Consider the following 24,793-nt stretch of genomic DNA (forward strand, 5'->3'; position numbering starts at 1 on the left):
GAAATGTTCGGTATGAACATTTATTTGTTTATTTATTCAAAATTGTAACGCGACAATACAAGGAGTGCACTAGGCAGCAAGTATGCTGATAGCGTGCACACCTGCACAAAATCAACAAATACAAACATTACATGTAACAGAACCATTTGTATCCTATCTGCTTCATATTAATCCGTGTAAGAAACGAAAAAAAAAGACGAAAACGACGAAAAACGAACAGAAGAAAGCGTCATTCATAATTTCTTATTATAGCATACATGTATGCGTCTTTCGTAAGAATCCTACGGTGTGTCGTCCCGCCCCAGATTGTTCTCCACCCACCGTCCTCTGTTCCTATGCCTCCCCTCAAAATATTTACACCTAAACAAACGTTTCATCACCGGCCAGGCGACAGGTCCATTCGGAGAGTGGTGTTTATTTTGGCCGACCGTAGTCTCTACCAGACTCCTTTGCAGGCTGAATAAATAGTAGAAATCGGCCTAACTCGAAAGGACGGTTTGTCGGCCATAGAGGACCATAGAAGGTATTATCCGCTCAGGTAAATTGTAAATTGGACCCTCTAACCTGTATCAAAACTCCCACCCGCCCGGAGGCCTGCACACGAAGCTACAATGTAACCTCTCGATGGAAGCACGCGAGAAATGGTGACAACTACGCGACGAATTATGTATCTGGCCAAGGGGCATGCGTAATGGCTGTGTAGGACAGCCCAGCTGACGATGTCGGCACGTCAGACGTTCCTGCACCAAGGCGACAAATGGTTCAGGTCGGCTGACGTCAGGAACACGGAATATTCAAGCAGATACAGGGTCCCTGGGGGATGATGTGAAAAAGAACGTGTATACCACTCATAGGAGCGTGAAGAACATTATCTGTTGATAATTATTATTAAACAATATCAAATGTAATTTTGTTCACTTTCCAATGTGTGCTTTTTTGTGTATTTTGGCATTTCTGATGCACAGGCAGTGTTTGCAGAAAAGCACTGTAGTTTGGTGAAGTCAGGTCACCTGCATGCTCACCATATTTGAAGCAGGTACATTTACATTGTTTGGAGTGAATATTTCCATCAATCGTTCACCCGTGTTTATTAACTTTAAAAGTTGCTATCATACAGATATCATATCACAGGGGAAGGGGGAATATTATGATTATTTAAAAAAAAATTCCCATTTTCCTCGGAATTGTACGATCTACAACGGGTACTCCCATAATAAGGCCTGGGGTGGAGGCCAATCCTTGATCTGCGGATCTGGTAAGTCTACAATTGCCCCTCAATGTTACTGTATATCCTTCAATATTTCCATAAACACAGAGAGACAACAATAGATAACATCCTGTTATACCAGTAATGAAAAGAAGGACTTCCGATCGAGTCACCTCGCTTTTTTAACCTCCTTGCCGAAACTCACGATTCCAGTTTATTTTCGGCATGTCAGATAAGATAGCTCAGCAGCTGTCGGTGAAGTGATAGGTATATATAGCCTAGCCGAGGAGTTTAATTATAAAGCCAGACAATCACATGCCACATATATATGGCACATATTAAATGTACTAGTACCTCTCTGAAGATGTGTGTGGGTGTGGCAAAACCGTCATGTCATGAAGGCCCTGTTCAAGGATATTTGATGTCGTGCAAGTTCGCAGTTTGCCCTTCTTATTAAAGATCACCGTTTACCTACATCTATTAAAGCCGCATTATGTACCATTAGGATGATACAGGTAAATTTTCTGGTTACTACGGTTTCGTCCTATTCCTAAGTAGTTTGTGGTGGTACCACGAACTGAGTGCGCCTCATGTGGGATGTTTTAGCGCCAGCCATTAATGTAGGATATATGAGATTATAGATATAAGATATATGAGAGAACTGCACAAGTATTAAGAGTGGAAGTAATTATAATTACAATCACAGAAAGATTTTTTTCCAATATTAAAATTTCATTTTTGGTGCAAAATGTTACATAATGTCCCTTTAACTGAAAAGTTTGCAACTGTCCTCATTTGTATATTTCGTATATGAATGCTCGAGTGGATCAACTAGTAGATGAATAAAGGAACGAATGAATATTTTAGCGGATCTCATGCCAATAACCAATTAATGATAAGAAGAAAGCGCTTCGACCGAAAGACCTACAAACGATGCCGACTCTTTAGCATCTACCTTTGGAATTTCTTGCAAGGATTCACAAGACAGTGTCTAGAGGCAAAATTTAACATAGATAATCCAAGGAGCTTTGATGAAAGCTCCTTGGATCATCTAAGAGTAAGACGATTCTAAGTACTATCGTTACCAGCAAAAAAAAAGAGAAAGAAAATTTGAACGCAATTTGAACACTTGAAAATAAATTCCTTTTTCAGCTGAGCTGCAATTACTTGGACTTCTATAGTTCTCCTTTCCTTTCCTGTTCAATGGGCGCTATCAAGGACTTGGCGTTATTAAAAGATATCAAGGCTTATTATATCATTCCGTGCATTGATGAATGTCTTTGCCTTTTGTATGTGACAAGTGTCTGTGTGGCGTCTCCCTGGAGCCGAGTCCCGGTCACGTGGCCGTGACGTCACGGTTGCCATCTTGATCCCAGCCTAACTCCGTCAGACTAGAGGCTAGAGACAGCAGCGCCAAGCATTTTCGGACAGGGGCTAGAGCTAGATCGGCTCACAAACAGTATTTCCTCGGGTCGCTGTCGAGGGGGATTCGCCGAGGAGAGACGTTACCGTCCGCGCTGCGGTTGTGCCAAATTACAGACGGGGTCGCCCGAGTACGGGCCCGCCACGGTTCGACTTTCCTTCCCTCTCGGGCCCAGCGCCGCTACAGTCCGACCGGAGTGTGGGCACCTTTCCCGGGGTAAGTTTACCTACCTTAAGGCGGTCCGTGTGGGTTTGCCGAGGAGACAGTTCAGGTGTTACATCTGTAACGCTGTGTTCATCCTGTGATCTGTGTTGTTGATATAACGTCACGGTTACTTTGGTAGAGTAGAGTAGGATCGGTAAGGGGGAGGGGGGCGATAGCTTAGGAGTAGGTGACCGCTTTGGAGCGTTACTTTTCTGGACGTCTTAAGGTTTATACCTTGTATCCTTGCGATTATTCAAGTTTGGTCGTCATGTAAAAATGTCGCTCCGAAATCTAAAGCAAATGATTTTACTTGTAAAAGATGTATAATAGTTTTACATAGTGACAACTGACAAGGGTTTAGTGCTAATTTGTTGTGAAATGTTATCCCGAATTATTTTAAGAAAGGTATTCGAGTTCTTCCCAAGGGGGGTAGGAGGATAGTCCTGTATGTGGAAGAACAAAATCAGGAATACTGTAAATCACTTTATGTTCAAGGTAGTAAAAGTTCACCGATTGAGAAAAATTGAGGTGTTCACGGGAATATTTGTTTGCGGGGGCGGCAGGTGCAGAAAAACAAAGAAAGTCGGCGAATAATTTGTTAACAGTAAATTATGATAAGTTTGCTGTACAGAAGTGACCGCGAAAACTGCGAATATAAAAGTGCTGCAAAAAAAAAAAAAAATGATTTACAGTATGTGCATCATTTGCAGACACACACGGCCAAAACAAATACAAAGGAAGGAAATAAGATCACGTTTAACAATACTTTCTTTTGTAGCCACAACACTTCCAGGATCAAAGGAAGGGGAAATAGATATGATGTGTCAGCAGGTGACATGGGGGTTTCCACTGCTGACAGGGTTTCCTACTTCCTTGAAATAATAAAAATTTGCAATGCTTCATCTTAATATTCTGACACCATAACTGGCATAAGACACATGATGATACTCATGTGTAGACTTAAAGACACTCATACACACATGTGTAGACTCGAAGACACAAGTAGATTTAGAGACACATGTGTAGATTTAAACTAAAGACTCATGTGTTAGACTTTGAGACACATATATGTAGACTTAGAGACACACATGTTCTAGAAGACTTTATAAGTTTATAGGACACAAGTGTAGACCTTGAGACACGTTAACACATGACATGTAGACTTAAAGACAACTACACACGTGTAGACTTCAGACACAAAAATATTTTTCACCTCCTTTTAATTTTATTGTGATATCTTCAATATAACAAATGACTGAGTATCTAACATTAGTGGGTGTGTCAATCAGTTTACTTTTATTTGCTTAGTTACTAAGATGTTACCAATTGCTACTCTCTCTACTGTACAATATTTGCTATTGTTGTTGTCCATAATGTCTATCATTATATGCTAGACGTGGTCTCTTGGTGCTTTGTAGTTATAAATCCCATATTTCCATATATGATACATAATAGACTCAAGCAGTATTTTCTGCATGCTTTTTCTTCATTTTTTACATCGTTCTATCTTTTAGGTTTTTTAGGAGGCAAAGAGAAAGACATACCAATGTTTGAAATACTGAGCCAGTCTCTATATCTGCTTGAACTTGGAAGATTAATAGCCCTTCCCCACATGTAATCCATACAGCTCAGCTATGCTCCCTTGGCTGGGTTTGCACTGGGGCCTAGCAGAAAAAAGTTGTGTTTTCTGTTTCCCGGCCAACCCTAGAACAAACCGCCGATCCTAGCTTTTTTTGTGTGGACCCCTGCAAGGGACATAAATTTTTCGAACTGATTGACCTTTTCTAGCTCTGTGATCTGACACTTGAGTGATGAAACACTGTGCAATTGGTTTTCCAACATTGACATTAAAAATATAAGTGTCCTCATGCAAGTATTATTTTGTTAAACTGTATTGTCTAAGTTGGATCCGAGAGCCAACGTTAAAAAAAAAAAGAAGAAAAAAATCCTACCTACTGACCCAATTTTTTCAGGATGAAACAGGAAACACAACATTTTTTTTCTCTAGGCCTGGGCTTGTTCCAGACCATGATATATTTGGACATCAGCTGGAACTAGGTTAAGAAAATTAGATGAAAGGCATCATTTGCTGTGGTCTAGATAAATCGCCCTCCTGGGTTCAGTATTTTGTCACCTTTTCACAAACTCAGGTTATCTTAATGAGAATCAATTTGTTTGGGCAAGAAAAGTAATTTGGTTGGCTTCAATTTTACCTGGCAATTCGCGTGCTCGTTTGAATTGTAATTTGTGGTGAATGTATACACAGTTGCATGGCAATACCACAACTCACTTGAAGTTGTAGCTAAATACTAGTACCTAACAATATTTTTCTGCCCAAAAACACTTCAAAATTGCTCAAAATTTGAACACACATTTATGAAAAGCATAATTTGTCAGCCTTTGTGCTCTTTCATATATGACGCACCTTTGATCCGCATAGCATTCATTATCCTGCGTGCATGTGGTGAAAATGTATGATAAGAAGGATAATGATACCGTTAGGTGGTTTTCTTTTATCCACGGCTTTGATCCGTCGCTGCATCTTTCTTTGCCCGGTGCCGATGTGGGCTGGGAGATAATAAGAACAGATAACGACGACTCACGCTGTGAATGTCTGACCCCTACTTTACCAAAGTTCAAAATAAATTAGGGTATTTCCAAAACTTGGGACAAGTATTTGTTTGTATCCCCTATTCGTCAGTAGAATAAGTAGTAGCACTTTTTCAACAGGGCTCGAAACACCTTTTTTCTGCATACCTGCACTGTAACTTTGAAAGTTACCTGCACCAGACAAATTTTACCTGTGCTACTACGAAGTTAAGAAGTGTGGATCATACTAAAAATTCTTCAGAAACCATTGCCATTATATCTTTTATTCTGATACTTCATATTATGATAGCTTGTACTATAGTCAATGCAGCGAATAAAAACCCACATACATACATATGTCTACATTTGTATACTAGTACATGTATAAAGTTAAAACCTAGTACATTGCACATGGAAAAGCGCAGGTTAGGTGCTGGTAAACATCAGAAATACCTGCATAGCTCCAATTTTACCTGCACTAAGGTTCATATGCACTCAATATTTCAAGCCCAGAGTAAGGTGATTTACATATATAGCTCCGATGCTGTTTTCAACCAGTCCTTTTCTTGGCCCTGCATGTATGTAAGTGATTCAGAAAAACAAAAACAATGTGGTACTTCTAGATTGGCCCTTGATGAAGTTTCAGCGCAGTACTCTAGTGTCAAGGACTGGTGTTGTTGCCTGGATACCAGAACTACTGGGCAGGAACAGAATGAGTGAGTGATTAAAGGTCCAAGAGGTCGTATTATACACAGTGAATTAGTCTACAAGAATAGAGCGCTTTTAGCACTTGCGTTTTTGTTGTTCTGAACATAAAGCGGAAAGCGGATGAATCGTGCGCAAAGTCTTCAATTAAATTGCGATTTCATCTGGTATAGTTGTATTGTAAAGGGATGAAAAGAACAATATTGACAGTGGTTGTTGCTAGGCTGTTACAGATTTTGTTTAGTGTTGGCAGAACTGATTTCAGGACGTTCCCCACCTCACTCACCTAGTTTCCAAAATCCCACAATACAAATTACAATGTAGCTCTAGCATAACTGAAAAACTGAGAACCATTAAATGTAAAGTTAAAACTTGGACTGATGGTCATATGTGTGTCACCAACTACAGTTGGGGCATCATCACTAGATAACAATGTTTAAACAATGTTCAAAGGCTAGGTGTGACAAGTCCTTCGGTGTAATGTAGCCAGCTGCCGCCGTGCCTTGTGTATGCAACGCTAGTGTGTTATGCCAAGGGGCTGCTAACGTTATACTGGCTATATTATATACAATTACAGATACTTTTTCTCCTGTACATGTACATGTACATGATATGACACAACATGATATTATAAGACTGTATGGTATCCAGTCAACATAGACAGTTTTGTGGCAGTCCAGACAATGAGAATGATTATGAGATACAGAAGTTTCTTTCACAGAGGATCAGTTCTTTATGCAGATTACTTGTTATTGTGTTTACAAAGGCCTCTTGTATCACAACATGGAAACACGACACCCCAAACACATTCATACTGGATAGCAATCATCCACCTATTAATCATGCATGATTGAAAACTTTTTATGTGCTTTTATTCTCTTGACCTGTTTTGTGTCTGTTATGACAACCTGGTCATTTTGTAGAAATGAGCTGTTATGAGATACTCAAATTGCCAAATTAAATGTTCTCACTTGTATAACTTCCACCAGCTATATTAAGATATATATAGGCAAATGTGTATTTTAGGAACATTTTGATTCTGGTCGAGTTTACATTATTATTGATGATAAGAAGATCACTCAGATTATTAATAGTGCCAAGGCAATATTGATTTGATTTATATGGATGAGTGAGTGAGTGTTCCACTGTAAACGACAAATAATATACATTTGTAATCTGCATTTTGTATTTGCTAATTTGAACTTAGTCTACCATACTCCCAGAACCTTTGATGTTTTCTACTATGCCATTTATGGATTAAATAAGCTTTGTTCTTCTATATGGTTGTTACATGGTTGTTATGGATAATATACCAAACACTACGTTACATAAATACAGCAGACCTATTACATAAATAGAGGCGATCCTACTTTGCTGTACGATCAAACATGGAAAGTGACTGGTGCTGATATAGCCAGAAAAATACATAGTTTTCCATCTATTTAAAACAATATGGCATAAGAATTACGTACGATATTGCACCTTTGCGATTGGTCTGTGAAGATCTAGGTAAACATTACAATTGCTGATGATAGTGTACAATAATCTCCAAGCAGATCATATGGTGGCAAGCTGTCCATTGGATTTGGAGTGGCCGTACAAACTTTTCTGGCTAATGATAATGCCAAGTAATGGATACTGTCTTGCCACCGAAAAGGCATCTGCTTGAACATAAATAGTATACAATACATTTGGAGATGTTTCCAGGATCACTTGGTAACAAACACATGTCTAATGATAGACTGAGGCATGTCAGGCAATTACTGATCAAAAGGGATCGTTTTGCACTATTACAGACTGGAGTTACACATGTTTGAAGTTACCATGGTGATGATACTGACTATCCAGGCAAATGATTGGTTATCAAGCAGAAATGATCACTGTAGTTCCTGTGGTTTTCTGTCATGATTAAAAGGAATCCATTGGACTAATTTGTGTGCAGTTTGTTAGATGTTAGCGGTTTTATTTTTAGTTTTTGTTCTTGGATTTTTTTATATAAAAAATATGAGGTGATAGGACAAAAGAAAAAAAACCAGGCCTAGGCATTCTATAATAGCCCCAAATGCTATAATGATAGGAGCCATGAAGCCAACATACCAGGTAAGTTTGTGTTTGAACTGCATTAATAGATGGAAAAACTGTAATGACTGATGACAGCGACTTTCTTTAACTTTTGGGGCTAAATTACGAGCAATTTGGAGTTGATTTAGACTTATTTCAGAGCCTATTTTTTTACAAATCAGAAGAAATTAACCGATCAAAAACAAGAACTGATCAAATTGGTGTGACCTTACTTCATTGTTCCTCTGTCATGAACTTTCCCCACTTTTTCTGTACCTCAGTGATATACAGGTTTTCTGATTTTAACTTCCCTTTCCTCTGGAAATGTGAGGAGAACTAGGATGTAATTTGTTGGCATCTTTCAATAGCTGACTCTTCCCGTTATCGTTAGAAATGATGTGAGTTAATGGGTTTGGCCTGTAGGCCCAGAAGACTTGTACATCATGTGGTCTAAGCACCCAACATTTCTAAAGAAATCACAGGAGCTTTGACAGCTGACCTTTTCCTGACAAATAAATGGACTGTGTGCTCCAGTTCACCAGAAAAGGTGTCCGTCAAAAGAAGAGTCTTTTCTTGTTGCTATGGCAACTCAGTGTGAGTGCGAGAAGGCATTTTTCTTAAATTTTTAGTGGTATTGTGAAGTTTCATAGAGTGTTGTAGACATGAATTTTTTTCTGTCAGTGCCATTTTGTTTGATGTAACATCATGTGTATTGACAATCCTAGGTAGGTCGGGCGCATGCTTTTCCAGGAAAAGGTTGAAACCTTGACCCTCTGAAATGCTGTTTTTCCTGCAATTTGCAAGACATTAGTTTTGCTGGGAGGTTTCCATACCTTTACAGACCAATTTTTGTCCATCAAAGATGACGGATTGGGCAAAACTTTTTGTTGGTCATGAGCAGCAAAATTCTGTCAAATGACGGAAAGAAAGACAGAACAATATAATGATAAGTAATGAAAATCCAAGCCCTACATTATGACATACATTTTGTATATTTTGTGTTATGTTAATTGATTAAAAAAACAGCCAGTTGACAATTGTCAGCCACCCACACAAATATGGCCAATGTGAAATTGGATTTATGAATTATGTATTAGCACAGGAAGTTGACCCAGGTGTCACTGCCATTAAGGTTCTTTTACCTGTACCAGTCTCAAAACCACACAGGAAATGTTCTCACTTGGGATCAGATATTACGACTTGGTACAAGCCTCAGGATCTAAGACTTTACGACACAGTCATAAAATTTCCTTGGGAGCATATGTTGGCCTTAGACTACAATGTAAGTAGAGTTGAGGAGCTAGCTAGTATAATACAGTATATTGGAAACATTCCGGGTAGCTATATATGGGGGAAGATGTAAAAAAAAGTTAGCCTCCATAGCATGCCAAAAACTGGGGGTTGTTTTGGGGGTCTTCATGGTCTTTGGGAGCTTTTAATGTGCTATTTTCTGATTGCATGTAGACAACATAGCCGGCCTGGTTAAATTAACCCTGTTATTTAGAACTGGGCTAATCAGAAAACAGCTGAAGACCACCAAACCCCCAGTTCTATAAGCCTGCTACGGAGGCTAAAAAAAGTGATATTACAGAAAGCAGTAATATGATACTAGTACATAAACTGTAAAACATGTCCCTTTTTCTAGCATAAATCCATCCAATGACAGCAAGGTTTGAGTAATGATAGTTGCTGTGGTTGAAGCCTTCTTCCTCAGGTAATCATGGTTAATGGTATAATAATATGATTAATGACATAGTATTAATAATACTTAATATTATAAGTCAAGAACATCTGAGCTGCTAATAACTTACCCAGATCATGATGTAGTATTAGAAGTTAGAGCCGTGTATAAACCATTGTTTCTAGTAAAGAAAGTTTGATTTGATTTATTTACTTGTAGGGCTTTATCATTAACTACATGTAGCCAGAAGATAATGTCAACCAATCAGAAGTTCCCATTTTATATTGGTTATAATGCCATTAACTTACCAGTGGTGATTAATCCCATAAACACCAGAACCAATAGGGTCGACCAATTCCAATTACTAGTACCTGACCCGTTCCATTGTGTTCTGCAAATTGCATACTTTGTTTGACACTTTGGTAAAAGTTTGCAGTGTTTGAATGACGTAATTAATAATTAAACGACAGACGGAACAAGGATGTTTTAAACAACAGTTTTAGTCCCAAGGAGACTTTTATGTAGGTTATTGAGTTAGGCCTAAGGTAGATCCACTAAAAATTCCAAGTCTTTGTGATATATAAGACCATGGAGGTAGAAAAAAGGAAAGGAGGGAGGACGTATTTAGCACCCGCCGCGGCCTTTTGTTTTGCGGCGCTAGATCCCGCTGGTTTCTATTGTCCGCCGGCCCGGCGGTACTTCGTTTGATGCCTATGTTCGCCGCGGTCTCTCCCGCCAGAATTCCATATATGGCTATGCAAATGAGCCGAAAATGACATCACTGCCAGCGACGGCAGCCGAGTCCACTCCGAGCAGGGACCGACATACCCGAGTTTCCGAGCATTTCCTTATTTGGGTTGCGTCGTATTGTTGCGCAGAAGTCAGCATCGGGAGCGGAGGGAAATGGCGGATACGCAGATATGTTTATGTTTGTTGTGCGACGAAAAATGGGCGAGTTACTGCGTTTTTTGTGTTTTGTAAAGCTCGAATCGAACATTTTAGAACTGGAACATTTCAACAAATACAATCGTCTAGTATGAATTTGTGTGATTTTTTCTAGATATGCCGATATTTATTCTGGATAGTTGACGATGTTTATGTTCCATTTTCCAAACTTTCGTAACTGGCAAAGTAGCGATTTTTCCGGCAAAGTGGACTATTTGTGGCCATATTCTACAAGCTGTGTGCCTCTATGTTAGCAGAGGAGGTGTGTAGAAATGGATTTTGTGCTCGAAGGCCCAAATAGAAACGAGACATTCTTGTAGTAACCGGGACATCCTTGCTTGTTATTTTTCTACCACAAGGAAATATTTGAAGTGACACATGCGCTCAATTCTTTGGTTGATTGTGGTTACCGGTAGGCCCGGTGCATGTTCCTCAAACAAGGATTCAAGCAAGGATTTGACCAAAGATACTTAACCTCCTGTTGTTTCAAGTATCGGGGTATAAAGATACTAGAAATAACAATTAAGTCTAGTTACTAGAAAATAGTTGCAGTGCCGTGCCGTCCGTCAAGTTTGTCGTCTTTGATACACGCTTCTTACCTCCCTGCATTCATCGAAGTAATCCTCAAATTTGATACAAACTTACCGTAGAATAAAAGTTGCTACACTTATAGTTGTCAAATGCCGGGCATGCCGTCTTGTCACTGACATTAATAACAATGGAAAACTCTGGTGTGCCGCTCTGGGGGCTACGCAAATCAGGGCAATTGACAAGTTCGTGCCAATTACAGTTTTGACGCCCGCGGCCAACATCGGACAATAGGCAGAAAGTTTGAGCTCCCTCCTTTCCTTTTTTCTACCTCCATGATAAGACCAACTGTGTGTGTGTGTGTTTGTGCTTTTTCTGAAGGACACAGGTGTTTGCCAGCACCATTGTGTGTTGCTATTTGTCTGGCGTGCCAGTTTGCTCAGTAACTTCCTCTTGTACGTGATTAAAAACCTGGCTTTAGTTTTTTTGTTTAAAAAATAGTAGAAGAAATAAGAATAATTGTAGAATTTGAAATGTATGTGTGAATCATTGTTATTTTCAAATGATTGTCATGCATATGTTGACCTTCAACCTTTTGGGATCAAATTTCAAGAAAGGCGATGGCCTACTTTTTTGGAAGCCCTTGTTTTTCAAGTACCTACAATGTATAGAAGGTAACAGTTTTCAAAATCTATCCAGTTGCCTGAGTAACTGTTTTCTTGTGTATTTTGTATGTATGATACATGTACTTTTGTATCTTGACTTGAAGAATTATAGTAAGTAGAGTTTCCATGTATATGACAGCGTCAGGTGCAACATATTCCAAATACTTACTAGTGTACAAACGTATGATGAATATAGTCCTCGTAATACACGTTTTATGCTACACACATGTCATAAGACCCTGCTCCTATACTCTTGCAAGGATCCCATACTGACTGACTTTTATCAGGAAATGCAGGCCTCCCCCGACCATTGGTTATCTGCATGTATGAGACATGAGGTACCTGACTAATGTACCGTAGGTAGGCTGGGTCGAGAGAAGCCTGTTATCACACTAGAGCAGACTGATGCTATCCCTACCCTCTGTAATGTGTAGTATAAATCCTACATGTATTATACATTTATATTATTTTATAGGGTACAGGTCACAAAGTGGCAGGACTACAAACATTTTAAACTAAATTAAAACTAACTTGCCACGGTACCCATAGAATGAGAAAAGGAAATTCTGCCATTTCCTCTTATCTTTAAACAGATCCTACAGTGGCAAGACAGTATCCTTTGGCCAGAGCTTTATCCATAAGCCACAAGTAGCAAATCTTGCATTTTTTTGCCCAGTGTGAATATGCCATCGATAAATCTGCTTTAAGATTACATGTAATTTCTTCCATTCAAACATGTAACTTTTAGGATATTTCAGTATGGGATATACCTTGTTTATTCCGTATGACTTACCGACTGGTAGTCCTATGAATATGTTTTCATTCTATATGGGTCACAGACATATATAGAGTATTATGTATATACATGAGTGTGGTTTGTTTCTGTCTCACCAAGATCTATTTTGGATTTCAAAATGGTTCAGTATGTATGTGTGGATGTTTTTTCAGTGTTCATTTCCTTGTCACGAAGTTGCAATTGTGTTGTTGTAACAGCCTACACCTTGGTCATGGATTAATCATTAACTCAGGGCACTTTTATATGTTCTACTGGGGTCAAAGTCTTGACCTAGATACACACTCAGACTGTCAGGTATGACTTTTTTTATTAGTCCCTTGTTGTGCAAGCATAGTTCAGGTTCAGACTTAGACTTGAAGAATATGTTTTATTAATATTTACAAGTCATGCAGATGTTGAAAATCACATGCAAATTGCATGTTGCATGTTGGTGTTTCAAGCCCTTATATACCAGGTGTTTGTGTGTTGTAAATGAACAGATGTGGTTATGTATGTATGTGTCATTGACACCTTAGATTTCCCACCTCCCTGAACACCTTGAACACACCTTGACCAAGCATGTTGGCAGAACATACGTTCATACTGCGCTTGCGCAAAACCCTCATTTTTCACGGTTTTCGTTGGATGTTGGTCAACGTTGTGTCAGAATTTTGCCCATTGCAATATTTCTTCAACATAACATTTGGAAATTCAGACAGTGTTATATGCATGAGTACGACCTAAGTTATATGAGACATTCTGCCAAAGTGCTGCACAATACATTACGGGTTTTGCGCAGGTACAGTACATTCTGCTGATGTGCTCTTGACCATCCCTAGCCATATGGGCTGAGTCTTCCCGAAGACAAGTGATGGCTGACATTGTGCAAATCCCCCTTCATCCTGTAGTCCCATTAAGGGTCATGCAGAGATAGCACCTTGCAGCTATCAGCATTTGTTCCATTGCCTTCCTGTGGACTATTGGGTTTAGCTTGATGTCTGAGTTGACACTCTTATAAGCTGCAGTATACATTTTAAATTGACACATTTCTGCCTTCTGCCTATGTATTTACCGACCCAGTGTTCTAGCTAGCAGTCATATCAATTTTTTTGGGCCTAAACTGTCATTTAGAACTGTCGTTCTGGCAGCAATCCTACAACAACTCTAGCTCTGGGAGAAATTTTGAAGTCCTGACCCTCTGAAACACTATTTCCTGCACTTTGAAGGAAACTTTTGCTGGTAGACTCAGCTTAAAAAGTATCATGACATTTCTTTTCATATACTGTCAGTATCTTTACATGCTCATATTTGTATGTCAAAGACGACAGATTGGGCAAAATTTTTGTGAGCAGCAGAATTCAGTCATATGATGGAAGTACAGACACAGACACATACACTGGCTAAAACATTGTAGGACCATAATTGTACTGCCCCTAGGCTGACGTATGACAGCTATGGGACTGGTGAGGTGAATCGGAAATAAAACATAATTATAAACTAATTACTAGTAGTATTCCTAGGCCTAAGATTGATGTATGCCCTGAAGGTCTCTGATAATGTCTTAATTACAACATTGGACACAGATTTACATGTAATTGTAAAGGTGATAAATTGATATAGGTTACAAATGTATTTTGTGTCTAAGACACCAGGCCTCTACTACATGGGCCAGTGCAGGTAAGGTTCAGGTAGACATCAGAAATACTAGTACATGTACCTGCACAACCCCAATTGTACCTGCACTAAGGTACATATATGCACCCAGTATTTTGAGCCCTGCATGTCAGTAGTAATACTTTTGGAAGTGAAAATGTAATAAAGCTTGCATTTGCCATCAGCATGTTGTCTCATGTAACATGTAGGTATAATTGGTTTTCTCGTGTTCTGTTGACCATTCAGGGTTTTGAGAGTGCGTACGTCACAGCTGTCACTTACGCTGGCTTTGTTACCATTAACATGCCTCTTCAGCTAGGCAGTGCATTGTACTACATGTAGGTAAAGCCTCAGGCGCTGTATTCAGTAGTTCTAGACTCCTATTCCTAATGAACTGGTACTGCTACTGGGACAATGTGTCCACAACCCAAGGACATTATACAATAGTGACTGGAAAATTCTGACATGTACTAGAAATTTGATTTTCAAAGGCTGTAATTGGCAATTATTTTCGTGGTACGCAGATTTAACTTCTGTACTTCTGTAGCAAATAATTTGCTGACTTTCTTTTTTCTGCACCTATTGCCACTGCAAACATAGTTCTGCGAACATATCTATTTTTCTCCGGCAGCAAACTTCTACTACCACGAACATGAAGTGTACTGGTATTACAATATGTAAGAGTACTAACTTTTTTTGGCAGCCAATAGCCCACATGAGGTGCATTCATTTTGTGGTGCCACCACAAAATACCAAAATGTAAACAAACATGGCTGACAGCTGTGTTTCAAAATTTTAAACACACTCGTAAGGCGGCATACTTCCTGAATGGCACTTATTTGCAATGGAGTTAATTCAACTTACTAATATGTTAATAATGACTTTTTGTATCATCCTAGCTAATGTTGCATAATTAATATCTTAAAAAATGGACCAAAGTACATCAATGTTGTTGTTGAGTCTAGCTGCTGTCCAGATTGTTGATGTCCAGAGCTGCCCTCAGCATATGTGTGGAATTCATGGAAATATTTGGCACTCTCTTGCCCTATTTGTCAAATACTTGCCAGGCGACATGCCAAGAATATGTCAGTGAGTTAGTGGCAAAAAATTGACATGATTGTCATTTGTGTAGTCTGGGAACAGCAATCTCAAGATTTTGCTGTCATACAGTAAATGAAAAGTGACAAATATCAATGAAGTTTTCTTGGTTATCTATTACATTGGCTAAATAATTCATTACCTGTCTGGAAGAAGCATACTAAGATACTAGTATATCTTCCAGCAGAAAAGTTTGATTGAACCTCCATGCTTCCAAAAACTTAGTATATTTCTAAGAAAGTCCTTTAACATTGTCAATTCCAATGGCTACAGTAAATATCATAAAAAGGCAGAGCCCATGAAGATTTTGAATAACAAGTCTGATGAGTCTGCAGATTTGTCCTTTAGTGTACAAACATTTCTCATAAATGTTGTAATTCCTTATTTTTTTCACAGTACTTTTATGTTGACTGTTTTTCCGGTCACTTGTGTACTGTGAACTTATCATTACCACTAACAAATTACTTTTCCTACACCTGCTGCCACTGTGAACATAAGTTCCGTAAAATCTTGCTACCGTGAACATAAAGTGAATTACAGTATTGTTGTGTATTTGTAACTTGGATAGCTATTTTGTCAGTTAGTGAAATTTTGCTACCATGAACATAAAGTGAATTATGAATTCGTATTTGTAACTTGGATAGCTATTACATATTTCTCCATCCTCCCCCACACAGGCAGACAGTAATACGTAAGTCTACGACTGCAGCTGACGCCAGGAGAAGCCTGCCGGAGCTGTGCCCGCGGCTGCAGCCGTAACCCTGCGGGTGGAACACCTGTCTCGTCATGTCCGCCCCCAGAAGACACGTCTAGATTACAGGAACACCTGGTGAATAAGCAGGGTCAAAGGTCGCTGTTTGACAAACAAAGCGATTTCATGCTTTCAGGGATGATAACAGTCCATTAGCCCGGGCTGACTATCAGTTCCCCTGCGAGGCAGGGCACGGCCCCTGGCTATTAACTCCCCGCTCGCTCGCCCGTGGAAACGTTAAAGCACCCTGCTCCGGGCTGTTTGTGTGATTGGTGAGTTCTGAAGGGCAGAGTGACAGGTATTACGCCGCCGGTCGCTTCTCCGGCCCGGGAGCGGCGGAGGATGGCCGCTGATTTCTTACCGGACGTGACGGAGAATCCGGTGAGGTTGGCCGCGGCCCGTGCATGGACGTGCGTGTGAGACGGACCGCGCGTCGAGCGACATGTCCAAAACAACCGCCGTGGTCCACCCCAGTCCCGTGCTTATCGAGAAGCAGCACCTCAAGATGGGAGGGAACCACTACATCTCCTCGTCCAATCATGAGAGCGACCTGGCCGTCACGTCCCCGGACTTCCCGCGCAAGGAGCGCAAACTGTCGCCCTACGAGAGGGTGACCTACGACCTGAGCAACGACGAGAAAATCCAGAAGGAGATCACGCTGGGTAAACGGATCGGGTTCTACAGACTACGGGCGGAGATCGGGAGTGGGAACTTCTCACAGGTCAAGATGGGCATACATGCACTCACCAAAGGTTGGTGTTTCTTTAGTTTTATTCCTAAGGCCACACCAATTTGATTTATTGGTTCTCGGTTTTTTTCAGAAAAGATATGAAGTAACAGGGAAAAAAACAATGAATTGCAAAGATTTGAATCAAGCTACTGCATTGATAGATGGAAAAATTAATGTCACAACTCTGAAGGGAAGCTTCTTTCTTTAACTGTTGGGGCGAAAATAAGAGCATCTGGAGTTGATTCAGAACCTGAATTTTTTTTTTTTTGCAAATCGGAAGAAAATGCAGAGGACGAATCAAAAAACATCGTCTACACAAAACAGCATGACATCTAATATCAAATATCTAATAATCTCACAGGACGGCGAAAATTTCTTTTTGACCCAATTTAGCTCTACTTCTTACTAACATACATATACACTGGCGTCAGGGTCACATACCAACCACATGTACATGTACTTGTGCCTAGTAACAGAAAGTGTGTACGTGTAGAAGGCATGTGTAGAATGTAGATCCCTGTCATTATCAGCTAAAGCCTTGAACAAGGTAAGGTACAAGCCCACGATGACATGGCATGTTTTTTTTCTATTGGTCAAAACATTAAAAAGAAATATTGTGTTGGGCACTTTCCTGATAATGAAGTTTCTTAGCTTTACAGCAATATCAATTTTAAGACAAACAGAGTGAACTGCCAAAGAAAAAGGAAACATTAGAATGATAGAGGCTGTATGACCAGTGAAAGATTTGTAAGCTTAAAGTCAGTCTCTACCATAATGTCACCCCTATGTTTTCCTTTTTATTTCTATGAACAGTTCTGTTCTCTAAGCCTGAGCTGACTTTGCTTGTTTGGTATATTGGCAATCCTCGGATTTCCGTTCCCGAGAAAAAACCAATCACGTTTTCCCAGCCTTGCCCCTCCTTCTGTAACCTTTTCCTGAGGATTAGGGACAGACTTCCAGGCTGGGGGTTACGGGATCTATAACTAACCTGTCGTCATGACAACAAGCAAGGCTTTACTGGGAGTCAAAGTCAGCTCGATCCTAACACCATCATAGGGTGTTATATGTGCTACTGTATATGTAATAGAATCTGTTGCTGATCAAATTATGATATAACCATGATATTAACATTAAAGTTTACACAATTCTTCCTCTGTAGCGTAATAGTAATAGACAAGGAAGATTCCAGCAGTCTTTCTTCAGGAATTAAAAGGAAAATTCATGAATTATGGAAATGTATAATTGTTAGCAAATTTTTAGTCTTTATAATTTATATTTCCTACATTATACTTTAAGTTCCTTATTTCTATCCTCATTTTTATCATCTCTAAATAATTTGTTTTTGTTTTTATTACAATTGTTGAAAACGAATTTCAATTACATGTAGAATAATGATACTAGAATCTTATTTTACAATTATTTTTATGGTTTCATTATTTATCATTATTGTTGAAAAAGAAATTATTTTGATTAGAGTAATGGTATTAGAATCTTATTATTATTGTTTCATTATTCATCGTTGTTTTTTTATTATTGCCCTTTGACCTTGTTTGAAAAAAAATTATTGTCCAACATTAGTAAGTTGATTGGCAGGGCTAATTATATAACTATCTCCCCAGTCCCGTGAGACACAGAAGTTCTTGATAGCTTTATATATATTTCTTTCAGAAGTCAAGAGTGCAGGATAAAAACAGTATTAAATATTCATAGGGCAGTAAAAGGATTTTGATGTTATCTTGTAAACCCCTGGGAAGTGAAGTGAGTTCTGACGTTTCCAAGAATCAAATGTGATGTTTGTAATGCAGTACAATAATTCAATAGAAAAACTGGGTATATTCACTAGTGCAGGTAAAATTGGGGATATTTAGGGGCGTGCAGGTATTTCTGATGTCTACCTGTACCTAACCTGCACTGGTCCATGTACTGGGTATATGTAGGTTAGTGCAGGTAAAATTGGAGCTGTGCAGGTATTTCTGATGTCCACCTGCACCTAACCTGCACTGGTCCATGTACTGGGTATATGCATTGCAGGTTTGTGTAGGTAAAATTGGAGCTGTGCAGGTATTTCAGGCAAGTGCAGGCACCTGTTTGTGCATTGTAGAACAATCATAATTTGTTCTCTTGGGTGTTTCCAAACTTGGTACATAATAATTTGTTTACAGTTAAGTTAAAACATAGAATATTCGTAGAAGACAACTTATTTCAAGAATATAGATAGAACAATCATTGTAGTACTTGCTATTTTGACTATGATGAAGTCTGCTCTAAATTACATTGAGGATCATTTTCTGAAGTCGAACAGTACAATTTGACCTCAATCAAATTGTTCTTTGGCATAATAATGTGGTAAACCACAATACAAATACAATTAATTTTCACCAGGGACCTGAGGGGTACTATTTATCATATTCAGGAAAATCAATATAGTGTCTGGTCTGATAATGTCATGTATGAAACCCCACGCACTGTCTGATGACTTTATATTGGATCAATACATTATACTAGAAGAGTGTCATCTTTGTTGTTTGATAAGGTTATATATATAGTACATGGAACAGTATTTTATTCTATCAGTGTTCTTAAATCCTAATCCCTCCAAATTTATGAAATTCGGGGTACATGTTTGATACTTATATTTAAATATATTCCAATTTGAACCCTAATGATATTCAGACCAAATCATACAAAAAAGGCAGTGAATGTTAGATTTTTAATGAAACCATTGAAAAGGTCTTTCTTAAACTGTTGCGGGCAAAATATTAGATTTTCAAGTTGATTGAGAACCTGGATTTTTTTGGGATTTTAATAAAATGAAGCGGTCAAATCTGAGGACCAGTTTATTAAATTTGTGTGGCCTAATGTACAAGACAAGATGAAGGTCACTTCATACAAGTCAAGTTAAAAGCCAACATTAAGAAGACCATGTTCTTGCATGCGTGCACTGTCATCTACTTTGATCAATCACTTACTTAACCAAGATCCATCAACATTGTCAATCCAAAGCTGTGAAATCCTTATACAGAATGGATGGGTATTATATTTGTAGGTCATTGTGGCCAACAGTCACGAACAACAGCTTTCTACAATTGTATCATATTACCGATAAGGTAATATGATTCAAGGTACCTCTTTTCAATATTCTGGAATTTTAGGCGATCTCTGGCTATTTTTTATGGAAATTGTACAAAGTACATTCATCTACTGGAACAATAATTTCATTCTCTGGTTCAGTAAGATGAATGTCATATTACATGTGCTGTGTTTGAAATTCTTTTTTCTGTGTGCACGTGCCTGCACTGGTGCATGTTACATTGAAAATTGCCTGCACTTGAGACAAATTTTACCTACACCACTCATGATCAAACTTTGAGAAGGAGGTATCATACTAAAAACTGTTCAGAAATCATTGCCATTATTTCTTTAATTTTATGCTTTATAGGTGGTAACAGTCAATGCAGCAAATAAAAATAAAAATCAACATACACCTACATGTAACTCTGTACATGCATGGACTTAGTGCAGTTTAGATGCACTAGTGCAGGTTAGGTGCAAGTGCAGGTTAGGTGCAGGTCAGAAAATAACACATGTTTCTGCACAGCCTCAATTTTACCTGCACTAACTTAGGTGCATATGCACCCAGTATGCACTGTCATTGTATGTTGAAATGTTGAAAAAAGAAAGCTCTTATACTGTTGTTTTTTTCTGAGACTGAGAGCCAAGTTGACTGCAGGTAGACCTGTCTAGCTGCTATGTTGTGTTGTGTTGGATGTCCATTGTACTGGACCTACGTAAGGCTGAAGACTGTTGAATAGGCCTGGCCATGCATGCCTGGAGATGCTGAATAAGACTTGTGACGTCAGCCTGCGTCCGCTCGCTGTGTTTGTCGAGCTGAAAGAACGTGACAGACATGTGTCACTGGGTACGGACGCAGGCACTTCAAGGACGGTTGAACGATACTTTTGTGTGGCCGAGGAAAATTAATGTTGCGTTTATTTATTTTTTGGGGGTTTGGCTAAAATGACACAACAAATAAACTTTAACAATGCATATGGGCTATCCTAAGGACACGTTTAAATTTGCTAAAATGGACAAATATTTCTCCCGAGTTACTGAAGAAAATTGCTTTTGAAAATGCGTGAAATGACTGAAAAAAGGCTGGGATCTGCAGGTTTTAGCTAGAGCTGGGAAACTCGAAACACAACATTTTTTCCTAGCCCAGTGTTTTGTGATGCAAAGTGTCATTTGTTTGTAGTAATTTACTTAGCAGTAACATACACAAGAGCATACAGTGATATTCTCTCTGAACCCAAAGTTTTACCATTCTGGAAAGAAGACTTCAAAAAGTCATGCATTTTAAGTCCAAGGCACGTACATGTACATGCGTGTGTTCAGACAATTATGTACAAGTCCTGAGGTTGCTTTTTGTCTACTCAGCTTAAGTATCCCAAAGTCCTGTAGCTATCTCCTGAGTCATTAGTGGTGACTCTACCTTGAAAGCCTACTTACACACAGAAGCCTTTACAGTAGCTAGGGGATAAAGTAAAAACTCTAGCAGACAAGGGTTCAGGTAGACGTGCCCTGACTCCCTCGTGGGCAGGAGATGTTCTTGATGGAATTCCCCGGAAATTTACTGCTTTAATCCCAGTTTCCTTGAGACAAATGCAAGAAGAGCCCCCAACCCCATGTCTAGTTGAACTGTTCCATTAGGGTGTACCAATGGGATCAAGTGTCAGCCTACTTGAACACATTACTTCAAGCATACTCAAAAGTACAATTTAACATTAGGCACTGGTAACATTTGCTGGTGCAGGTAACATTCACAAATACAGTCAAAGACTCTCAGTCAAACTTGCCGAAGCAACCACCTCTTTAAGCCAGCCATCTGGCCATAAGGCATAACGACTACTTTTTTCTCTGTCCAAATTTTTTTTTCACAATAGACGCAAGCATTAAGAGACTTATCTAAACCAAGGAGGTTAAACTGACCATTTGTTTTATGCGACCATCACTATTTGGGACCGCACATGGCCTAAGGCCACACCAATTTAACTTCTTGGTTAACGGATTTTTCTAGAAATATAATGGAGCGGGCGGGCGAAAAAAAAATAAAATAAAAACAGGCCGAGGCATCCTATTATGGGCAAAAATGGTACGATAGGAGCCATGAAGTCAACACACCAGGCTGGTTCAAAATGTAAACAATGAATTTTGAACTTTTAATGATACTTCTTCATTGAAAGATGGAATAACTCTAACAACTAGGAAGAAAAGGACTGTTTTCAACTGTTCAGGGCAAAATATGAGCATTTTGCTGTTGATTCTGAATTTTTATCTTTATTTGCAAATCAGAAAAAATGAAGCGGGCGAATCCGTTAACCAAGAAATTAAATTGGTGTGGCCTAACCTCTGTATATGATGACCGCATTATTTCCAAGCATATGCCATAAAATAGCTTGTTTTGGGGCGGAAATTAAATGTCCATGGAATTTCAACAGCCCACATGCTCTCACTGCAATATCTCAGATTCACAAAGTGACTTTCAAAGTAGTCGTGACTTCAGGTTATTCTCCAAACTTTGCACTTAAAAACTTAAAGTCTCCAACCACCTCTAACACGGCCCCCAGACATAGGTATAAATGGGAGGTACATGTACATGTAGGTTATATTAAAGGCACCAAGGGCGATTTCAGGGCAGTAAAATTTGATTTTGAAAGTTAATTTCCTGGTCTTTTTTTTAATGTACACTGAGTAAGAGGCAGAAATGCGATGTCACTGACAGAAAATGGTTGCTCGTTTCATATTGTAGTTACACTTACACTTGGTGGTACCAAAAAATAAAGGGATTCCTCATGTAAGTGTTATTGGGCTATTTCAAATGACTTGTTCTAAGAAATGACTGTAAATGTCAATATCCGACAGAATTTCCTCATCCACAGTTTTTTCATATTGATCAGCCCAGAAAGTGCATTGGATGCCTCAACTACAGAAGCCTCATTCACAATATTTTCATATTGTCATCCTGAAATTGCATTGAGATGCAATTGAACTGAGATGCCTCAACTACAGAAGCCTGTGAGCAAAGATAAAAAGAAGTGGTTTGAAGGAAGTTGATTTGTTTGCCTGAAAAACAATTTGATGTTAGACCTAAGCCATCAAGCTGCAGCGAGAAGCTCATGACATCATCACATTGATGGGCTGAAATGACATTAACACGCGGCGCTCATCCGTCAGGGCTTAAGTCTCGGGCTGCAAACGTGCGCGACACTCGGGATGATTCATGCCCAATCACGGCACCCGGGAACATTACGGGTCGTAACTAATGTACCGAGGATCAGCCGTAAGAGAGTCAATATCGCTAAGTACTCCAGCAACGGCGACATAAGCCGGACCCTGCGTGGACTAGTATCTGCGTACACACAACAAGACTGATTCTAGGGCCTAGGAAACAATTTTGTGTTTCCTGTTTCCCGACAAACCCTAGCAAAAAAACGCCAACCCTAGCGTTATTTTGATCGACTGCTGGTCAAGGTATAAAATTTTCCATCCAACATCTGAATTTCAAACCTTCTGAACTTCTGCATGTCATCTAACGCATTTTTAGAAACAATCTTTTCTTCAGTAAATCGGGTGAAATATTTGTCCACAAGCAAACAGGTGGACGGGTCCTTGGGGCAGTCCTAATGCATTGTTAAACTTTATTTCTTGGATCCATTTTGGAGCCAAAAAAAAAAGAAGAAGAAAATCCAGTACCGACCCTGTTTTTTTCAGAACTGGAAACAGAAACACAAGATTAATTTCCCCAGGCCCAGAGAGAAAGCTGAGATGATGTTTACTTGATGGAGAGGAGGGATTCCCTGTAGCATCGTAAAGTGTGCAGAACCCCAGACGTACACGCTTGGGCCATGGCAGGGTCGTAAAATGTACAGCAAAGGAAAATGCCCAATATTTCATACTCAGTTTTCTAGGCATTTGTTGTGACTGTGATATCTCTCTTTTATTTTGAAGTTCAGTCACTCTAGAAGACACATGTATGTCACGAGCTACATTGTATGGTAGATTTAGTAATTTCAAATTTTACCTACACTGCAAAATACAGCAAGGGGACTGCATGCAAGCCCTGATTGTTTATCTCAAAAACATTGCTGGAAATTTCTAATTTCTTTGTCAATTGTGAATATGGATTTAACCAAATTTTATTCCGTGCAATCAATAATACATGTAATTATTCAATAGCCATTTTCAGTGAGCACCACAGTACGTAACTGAGTTCTATCATACATCCACAAACAAGGCAATAGGTATCAACTACATCAACATGAAAATGTCAGGAAAAATCTTCTGACCATCTTGCTAAACCCCCGTGCTTTACAAATTTTGCCGTGCGTACATCGCCCAGTTTCCGCTGTTGATCTTTCTGGAGGTTATACTGGATAAGTCTTCCCCAGCAGGGCAGTGTTTATAAATAAGTGACTGGACGCAGTAAGACGCCGTAAGGCTGCCAAGAAACCAGGACTCGTGCTTTTATCATATAAGACGTGCCTGACTCTAATGTCAAGGATTTCCACTGCATAAATGTCAGGACATAACATATAAGTGTGCAAATTACAAAAAGCAGCAAGTATAGATTAATGACACTTATTTATGTAAGAGTGAATGTGGGGAAGGCAGGGCTTTTGACAGTGGAAATTTCCAAATAGGTGCATCGGTACATTTGTTATCACTGAATGTAGAGTTTTATTAAGAGTCCCAGTGCGATGTATTATGCTTGAAATGAATGT

General features: G+C 39.2%; 1 protein-coding gene across 1 annotated transcript in view; it reads left to right on the plus strand.

Annotated features, from left to right (window-relative positions):
- Positions 1-2,547: 2,547 nt before the first annotated feature.
- LOC109486371 (serine/threonine-protein kinase NIM1-like) overlaps positions 2,548-24,793 on the plus strand; it is a 29,725-nt gene continuing 7,479 nt past the window's right edge. Inside the window, exons 1-2 of the mRNA XM_019790200.1 lie at positions 2,548-2,846; positions 16,212-17,037. Of these exons, the coding sequence (XP_019645759.1) occupies positions 16,728-17,037 (310 nt within the window). The 5' untranslated portion in view covers positions 2,548-2,846; positions 16,212-16,727. The remainder of the gene's footprint in view (positions 2,847-16,211; positions 17,038-24,793) is intronic.

The sequence above is a fragment of the Branchiostoma belcheri genome, unplaced genomic scaffold, assembly GCF_001625305.1.
Source record: "Branchiostoma belcheri isolate BF01 breed outbred unplaced genomic scaffold, Haploidv18h27 scaffold8, whole genome shotgun sequence".
Lineage (NCBI taxonomy): Eukaryota > Metazoa > Chordata > Leptocardii > Amphioxiformes > Branchiostomatidae > Branchiostoma > Branchiostoma belcheri.